At 54.6% G+C, this 7,994-nt stretch overlaps 1 protein-coding gene across 1 annotated transcript; it reads right to left on the bottom strand.

Annotated features, from left to right (window-relative positions):
* Positions 1-2,752: 2,752 nt before the first annotated feature.
* Positions 2,753-3,703, bottom strand: LOC142821235 (olfactory receptor 10A7-like). The gene has a single exon (XM_075912081.2). It carries the CDS (start codon positions 3,701-3,703, stop codon positions 2,753-2,755), a length of 951 nt encoding a protein of 316 aa, XP_075768196.2.
* Between the last annotated feature and the right edge of the window lie 4,291 nt (positions 3,704-7,994).

Genomic DNA, 7,994 nt, shown 5'->3' with positions numbered 1-7,994 from the left:
GCCGTGTGTAAGCCCTGGGAGGAGCAGGGGGAGGATCCCCTGGTGGGCCTGTTCCCTGGGACCGGAGAGGACTCTTCGCTGGAGTCAATTTCCCTCTCGGACCAGCTCACCCCGGCCCAGCAGGCCGAGATCTGGGAGGTGCTGCGCTCCCACCAGCAGCTGTTCTCCAACAAGCCGGGTCTTACCAACCTGGCTGTCCACCGGGTGCAGACGGGCACTCACCCCCCGGTGCGCTGCTCCCCATTCAGAGTCACAGGGAAAACAGCCCAGGACCTGGAGAGAGAGGTCCAGGACATGTTGGCCCTGGGGGTGATCCAGCCGTCCTCCAGCCCCTGGGCCTCTCCCGTGGTGCTGGTTCCCAAGAAGGACGGGTCGATCCGGTTCTGCGTGGACTACCGGAAGCTCAACGCCATCACGGTGTCCGACGCCTACCCGATGCCAAGGCCCGACGAGCTCCTGGACAAGCTGGGGGGAGCTCGCTATCTCACCACCCTGGACCTCACCAAGGGCTACTGGCAGGTGCCGCTAGACCAGGAGGCCAGACTGAAATCGGCTTTCATCACGCCGCTGGGGCTCTATGAGTTCCTGGTCCTACCCTTTGGCCTCAAAGGGGCGCCGGCCACCTTCCAGCGCCTGGTGGACCAGCTGCTGAGGGGAATGGAGAACTGTGCCCTAGCGTACATCGATGACATCTGCGTCTTCAGCCAGTCCTGGGAGGACCACGTGGCCCAGGTCAGCCAGGTCCTGGATCGGCTGAGGGAGGCTGGGCTGACCGTAAAGGCTGGAAAGTGCAAGGTTGGAATGGCCGAAGTGTCCTACCTGGGCCATAAGGTGGGGAGCGGCTGCTTGAAGCCAGAGCCGGCCAAAGTGGAGGCCATCCGGGACTGGCCTGTGCCCCAGACCAAGAAGCAGGTCCAGGCTTTCATTGGGATGGCGGGGTACTACCGGAGGTTTGTGCCCAACTTCAGCTCCATCGCTGCCCCGATCACAGAGCTGTGCAGGAAGGGGAGGCCCGACAGGGTGGTCTGGACGGAGCAGTGCCAGAGGGCTCTCTGTGCCCTGAAGGAAGCCCTGGCCAAGGCCCCAGTGCTGGTAAACCCAGACTTCGACAAGCCCTTTATCGTGTTTACGGACGCCTCGGACACTGGGCTGGGGGCGGTGCTGATGCAGGCGGACGAGAAAGGGGAACGTCACCCCATCGTGTACCTGAGCAGGAAACTGCTACCCCGGGAGCGGAGCTACGCGACCGTAGAGAGGGAATGCCTGGCCATGGTGTGGGCCCTGCAAAAGCTGCAGCCGTACCTGTTTGGCCGGCGTTTCACGGTGTTCACCGACCACTGCCCCCTGACCTGGCTGCACCAGATGAAAGGGACGAACGCCAAGCTGCTGCGGTGGAGCCTGCTCCTGCAGGACTACGACATGGAAGTGATCCACGTCAAGGGGAGCGCCAACATCATCGCCGACGCGCTGTCCCGTAGCGAGGGGCCCGAACTTCCCCAGGTCACGAGCGGAGTGACCCTGCTCAGTTCGCTCTCGGAGGGGGGAGAACTGTGACGTAGTGGGGGTACTTGCTGGGCTGTGGTGACCCCTGCTGTCTGGAGCAAGACCCAGCAGGGAAAATCTCGCTAGGCAGAGATAAGGCCAAACTTGTCGAACCAGTATGGCCAGACACCCCCCATGGAGAGGAACAAAGGAAGGTGAATGCGGCCCTGGCTGGGGGGCAGGGCTGCAAGGGAATTTAGTTGTTACTGTGGGAGAGCATGGAGGAGACAGCCTAGGGAGAGGAGCTGGAGTTTAGGGGCCCAGTCTCCCCCCAACTCAAGGGGGCCTGAGGCATCCTAGCCCAGTTCTGTGACCAGACTACATCTGTGCTATGCTGTATCCTGGAGAGGCAATAAACTTCCTCTGTTCCACCGGCTGGTGAAGTCTGTTTGTGACATCTCGGGGTGCAGGAGACGGGGAACCCCCAACACGCCGTCACACCTCCTGCATCCACATTCCCTCCTGGAGCTTGCAACTCTCATCCCTTCCCAGTGCATTTTTTGTGAGGTCTAATAGAAGTGGTGATAGCATGAAGAGCCAGGGCAAAGTCCTTGAGCTCGCCTCCTCCCCCCCCCCCCACCCCAAAAAAAAGGCCTGAGGAAAAGTTGTTAACAAAAAAAAAAGAAAAAGCAAAACAGAGAGAGAGAGAGAGAGAGAGAGAGAGAGAGCGCTGTACCCTGGAACAGATTAACCTATTTTCTCCCAGCACGGTGGGTTTTTTTTGTTTGTTTTTTTTGTCAACAACTTTGTCCTGGCTCTTCATGCTGTCTCCTCTGCTATTGTGACTCTTCGTCTGGAATGGGTTGGCCAACCCAGTGTACTGTCTTCTTGGACCAGTCATATGCATCCTGCTGGGTTGGCTCTCGGTGCAGACCAGCCCCAAGGCACAAAGCACACGACCAATACCTGCACCTCTCTCTGATCTCAGTTTCCCCAGCTATTTTCATTTTGAGTAGCCACCAGTTCATGTCCCCTGCAGCCTGCTGGTATGCCCCTGGTGGCATCAGTCATTGGTCCTAAATATAACAGAGGAAGGGTTTGGAAAAGGTGCCTGCACCCCCATTGCTCCCAGAGATGTGACCCTTCAACAGCAAGGCAGAAGGTCAGAGAAGTGAGTGGAAATAGAAACTTATATTTGGTAGGCTTTGATTCTGGCCCTACTCCTGCCCATGCTGCAGCTATTCCATTTTCACCTAAGCAACCCAATGGGTCATAATCTTGGAAACCTTAATTCCCTACAAGTTTTGCACAGGGCCTCCTGGACCTCCCTGTTTCTCAGGGCATAGATGAGTGGATTGACCAGGGGCGTCAGGACAGTGTAGGAGACCGAGAGAACTTTCTTGAAGTGGCTCAGGCGGTCGGTGGTCGGGAACATGTAGGCAATCATGAGAGCTCCATAGAAAATACTCACCACGATAAGGTGGGAGGAGCAGGTGGAAAAGGCCTTTTGCCTCCCAGTGGTGGAGTTGATTCTGAGAATGGTGCTGATGATGCAGACGTAGGACGCCAAGGTGAGCAGGAAGGGGACCAGTGCGAAAATCAAGCAGGCTGTGAACGCCAACATGTCCATTAGCAGAGGATGATTGCAGGAGAGTTTTGCAAGCGGTATAAAGTCACAAAAGAAATGGTCGATACCATTTGGCCCACAGAAGGTTAACTGGGATATTGACACTATGCTTATACAACAAGCAAGGAAGCCGCCTATCCAAGACCCGCCGGCCATCTGGAGGCAAGACCTGCCACTCATCTGGGCAGCATAGTGCAGCGGGTTGCATATGGCTAGATACCGGTCGTAGGACATCACTGATAGGAGGAGACATTCTGTGGCCACCAGAGCACTGAAGAAATAATATTGTGTGAGACACCCTGTGAAGGAAATTGTCCTGTCCCCAGCCAGGAGCCCGGCCAGCAGCCGGGGCAGGAGGGTGCAGCTGTAGCAGATCTCCAAGCAGGACAAGTTGCCCAGGAAGAAGTACATGGGGGTGTGAAGGTGCCGATCGGCCACAAACAACAACACGATGAGACTGTTCCCAGCCATGGTCACCAGGTAGATCACGAGAAACAGCAGGAAGAGCGGAACCTGCAGGCCAGGAAGATCCCCAAATCCCAGGAGGATAAATTCTTTGACAGACGTTTGGTTTCCTTGTTCCTGGCTTGCCATGGGGTGTGTCTGTGGGACAGAAACAAGGTCACTGTGAGTAATAACTAATGTTCATTGAAATATGGCAGGCTTGTCTTCATCGCCTCCCTCTGCTAGCCCTGGCACAGCAGCCAAGTGGGAAATGGAGGGCAGGGAAGGGAATAACAGTCTCTGGGTACCAGGGACAGCTTCAATATCTGAGAGAAGGCGAGTAAATCAGACAGTGTCTCTCCACCCCTGGGAGTTTCTACAGAGATAGCACCAGGCACTCAGACCCTGTGGCACCAGGCTCGAACAAGGGATACAGACCCCCTGACAGATGCGACAGACCCTGGTTCAGACAGTCACACCCACCACTGCCTGGTGGCTAAAAGTGGAATGAGGGTGGGGCCGTTCCACTGGGAGCTGGGCCCGGAAGGGATATTTAACAGGGAGCTCAAGTGGTCCTGGGACCTGAAAGGGTCAGTGTGAGGGGTTTCCCCTCAGCCCGGCCCGTGGTTCTGCTCCTTTAGGCAGAAAGCAGCAGGGCACAGTCTCAAATGCTGAGACTGAGGCTTGTATTGGGGTCAGCGTACAAGCAGGTGGGTTCCTAAGCCCTGTGCACCAGTCAGGCACATCTCCGTGGGCTGATAGAGTTTTCCTCTCCCCCAACTCCCATGCTACACCCAATAGACCCCTTCTTGTAACCCCCAGATGACCTACCCCTCCCCTATCCCCTGCCCCAGCTGAGTTCCCCGCAAGGGTAAACAATTAAACTGCTTACAAATGGAGAAAAGACATAAAATTAAAGATTAGTCCATGAGACATAAAGGGAAACAAGAAGACTAAATATATTAGAAGCAAAAAGAAGACCAAGGACAGGGTAGGCCCATTGCTCAGTGAGGAGGGAGAAACAGTAACAGGAAACTTAGAAATGGCGGAGGTGCTTGATGATTTCTTTATTTTGGTCTTCACCTAGAAATCGGATGATGAAAGAATGTCTAAGGGTATGTCTACACTACCCCGCTAGTTCGAACTAGCGGGGGTAATGTAGTCATCTGCAATTGCAAATGAAGCCCAGGATTTGAATTTCCCGAGCTTCATTTGCATAAAGTCGGCCGGCGCCATTTTTAAATGCCGGCTAGTTCGAACCCCGTGCCGCGCGGCTACACGCGGCTTGGAGTAGCTAGTTTGGATTAGGCTTCCTAATCCGAACTAGCTGTACTCCTCATTCCACGAGGCTGATTTACCTGGATTCGATGACCTCTTGAGGTCCCTTCCAGTTCTAGATTTCTATGATTAGATTATTCCCATCCTGGCTTTGCCCCCAGCTCTCTCTGGAACTCATTGGGCCCATTAGAAAGGCTCTGGCACTACCTCAGAATGGGCCCCGTGGCAGTGTGGGTGATACGAGTGTTAGCTGCCCAGACACCTCCAGAGATCAGTCCCTCTGTGTGCGGTACACCCTGCTGCCAAGCTGGGCTGGTGGCAATGCACTGGGGCAGAGGGGGAGAGACACGTTCCAGAGAGTGCGGTGCCCAGATACCAGGGTGATGGGAGCTGAAAGCTCTTGGCTGATCTGAAATCCTCTCCTTTTGGGTGGGAGGGTTGCTAGAAATCAGTCCCGTGCCCCATGGACACCCCCTTCCCCCCCACTAGTGTCCTACCAAACCCACGTTGCTTCACAACCCTGGAGCGGCAGGGAGCCGGGAGGAAACGGCTGATTTACCTCCAAGGCAGGTCAGGCAGCAACAGGATCCTGGCTCCCACCTCCGCACGCAGCGTCTCAGGGCCAGAGGCAGGTTCCTCCTTCCATCTCTGCCCGGCGCGTTCCCCTGCGCCCCGGGCTTGGTCAATGGAACATCAGAGCCCAGAGCAGCGACCGAGGCTCCTTCGCCCTGTCTGGTGACGTGCCCTACGCCTCAGCCCTGTGCCAACTGTGGAAAATCTTCTCGCTGCGCTGTATAGCCTGCTGCGGGCAGGGGCCGCCTCCCCAGGTGCCAGTCCCATGGGGAACATCACTGGCGAGGAAAGTTTGGTCTGTTTCTAGATGACATCAGCAGATGCAAACGTCTAGTCTCAAAGGCAAAATCCCAGAGAGGGGAGAAACTTTGAGCCCTAAAGCAAATCCCTCTGTGGCGGGCGAAGGCTGCGCTGGCTTTCAAGAAATAACACACGGATCCCAGGAACACGCTGTGTGGCTGAGTTTGTCAGAGCTGCCTAAGTGGTTTAGGCACAAAATTCTCATCCAATTCCCTTAAGCGGGTTTGACAATCTCAGCATGGTTGGCTGAGCTTGCCCCGTCTGGAAACAAACCTCCCGCTGCCCTTGGAAAGAAACACCCAGGTCCCTGTCCTGTCAGCGTCTGTAACAGCTCAGTTCAGGTGTCATTTTAATGAACATCTAAGTGACTGGGGAGCCTGCATCCCATTTTCAAAGGGGCTTCATCGCTAGGGCTGAGCAGTCTCTGCCTTGCTGAAATTCAACCAACTCCTTTCGAGATTCACTGAAGTGTGTGTGAAAATGTCCCCACAGTCTCTGATACTGAGCCGGGAAGTGTCAGGAAACTTCTGGGCTACATCACCCACATTCAGCCACTAAAGGCAGATTAGAACGGGGTATAAATGGTCATTAGGGCCCGTCACCAGAGGTGGCGAATGGAGCCATGTCCGACACAGCAGCGCTTTGACTGGCCGGCTGGTTGCTCGCTAGTGACTGCGCTGCTCTGGGGTCCCTGCACCTCACTGGAGGTCAGTGATGTCCCCAGGCGGTTTTTGTCCCTGCTCTGTGCTCTTGGTTCCAAGACCCCCAAGGGGCTGTGACCAGGCAGGACTTGGCTGTGACAGTGTCAGTGTCCATGAGTCACTTTGAAGTCAAGTGGCAACTCAGCAGCTGAATGGTCAATTTTCCCGGGTTGATGAATGCAACTAGCTGCCCATGATCTGTAGGAAAGGGGAGTTTTCCCTGCCACACCTCAGCCCAGCGCCCGAGCAGGGCCTGGGGTCAGGAGCCTGCCAGAGAAGAGAGAAAAGAAACCTGTGGCCCTGGCCTTGTTCGCCCAGCTCTGACAAAGCCTCTTGTGGGGAAATTGGATCCACCAGACCAAGTCTGCAGCTCCTGTTCTGTCACCCTGGTATTGGCCACTGGGCTGTAACGCGGTGTGACAATGCGTTGGGGTTTTCCCGTCCCCTGCACCCCCATAGTGGCATGAACAGACTCCACCAGCCAGTAGAATAGAGGGAGTTTATTGCTTCTCCAGGATACAACACAGCACAAATGTAATCTGGTTACAGGGCAGGCCTAGGATGCCTCAGCCCCCCTTGATATGGGGGAGTCAGGGCTCCTAAATCCCAGACTGTTGCCTAGGCTGCTTCTTCCATGATCCCAGACAGAAATTAACCAAGTTTCTTCCAGCCCTGCCCCCAGCCAGGGGCGGCATTCCACCTTATTTTGTTTCTCTCCCTGGGGGGGTAGCTGGTCAGACAGGTTTGGAGCCCCCTTTGCATAATGACTCAGCCCCTCCCCTGCTGGGCCGTGCTACAGACAGCAGAGGTCACCCACAGCCCACTGCCCAGCATAGCAACCAACAAGATACCCCCACTACATCACACCGGGGAACTAACTCCCAAAGAATTTTTTGCACTTGAACTAGGGGTCATCAAATGACATTAATAGGCAGCAGGTTGAAAACAAGCAAAAAGAAGTTTTTCTTCATGCAAGGCACAGTCAACTTGTGGAACTCCTTGCCAGAGGATGTTGTAAAGCTCAGGACTTTAACAGGGTTTAAGAAGGAGGGTTGAAAAAAGAGCTACATAAATTCATGGAGGATTGGTCCATCATTGGCTATTATACAGAATAGGCAGGGATGGTGTCTCTAGCCTCTATTGTCAGGGGCTGGACATGGATGACCTCATTCCACGAGGTGTAACAGTTAACTCGAACTAAGGACTTAGTTCAAGTTAATGTTTCACTGCCGTGTGTAACCGTGGGTAGTTAATTCAGACTAGGGGCATTGAAAAATGAAGACCAGACGGGAAGATGCAAACCAAGCCCGGGATATTTAAATCCCCGGCTTCATTTGCAACTTCGAATGCCTACATTAGCCTTCCTAGTTCAAACTAGGAGGCTAGTGTAGACATACCCTTGCAGAAGAAAGCTCTGGAAGGCCATTATAGCCATAGGGCTTTCTTGTGCAAGTAACCGCTGCTGTGCAGCCACACTGCCTTCTTGCACAAGAAAACTTACACTTGTAAGAAAAGAGCATAGCTCTTGTGCAAGAGGTCGTCTTTTCCTAAGCCGTAGTGTAAATCTTCTTTCACAACAGTGGGTGGGC

This window comes from Pelodiscus sinensis, chromosome 30 (genome assembly GCF_052426305.1).
Source record: "Pelodiscus sinensis isolate ZL-2025 chromosome 30, ASM5242630v1, whole genome shotgun sequence".
Taxonomy (NCBI): domain Eukaryota; kingdom Metazoa; phylum Chordata; order Testudines; family Trionychidae; genus Pelodiscus; species Pelodiscus sinensis.
Note: the sequence above shows the minus strand (reverse complement) of the source record. Positions and strands in the feature narration are given on the sequence as shown.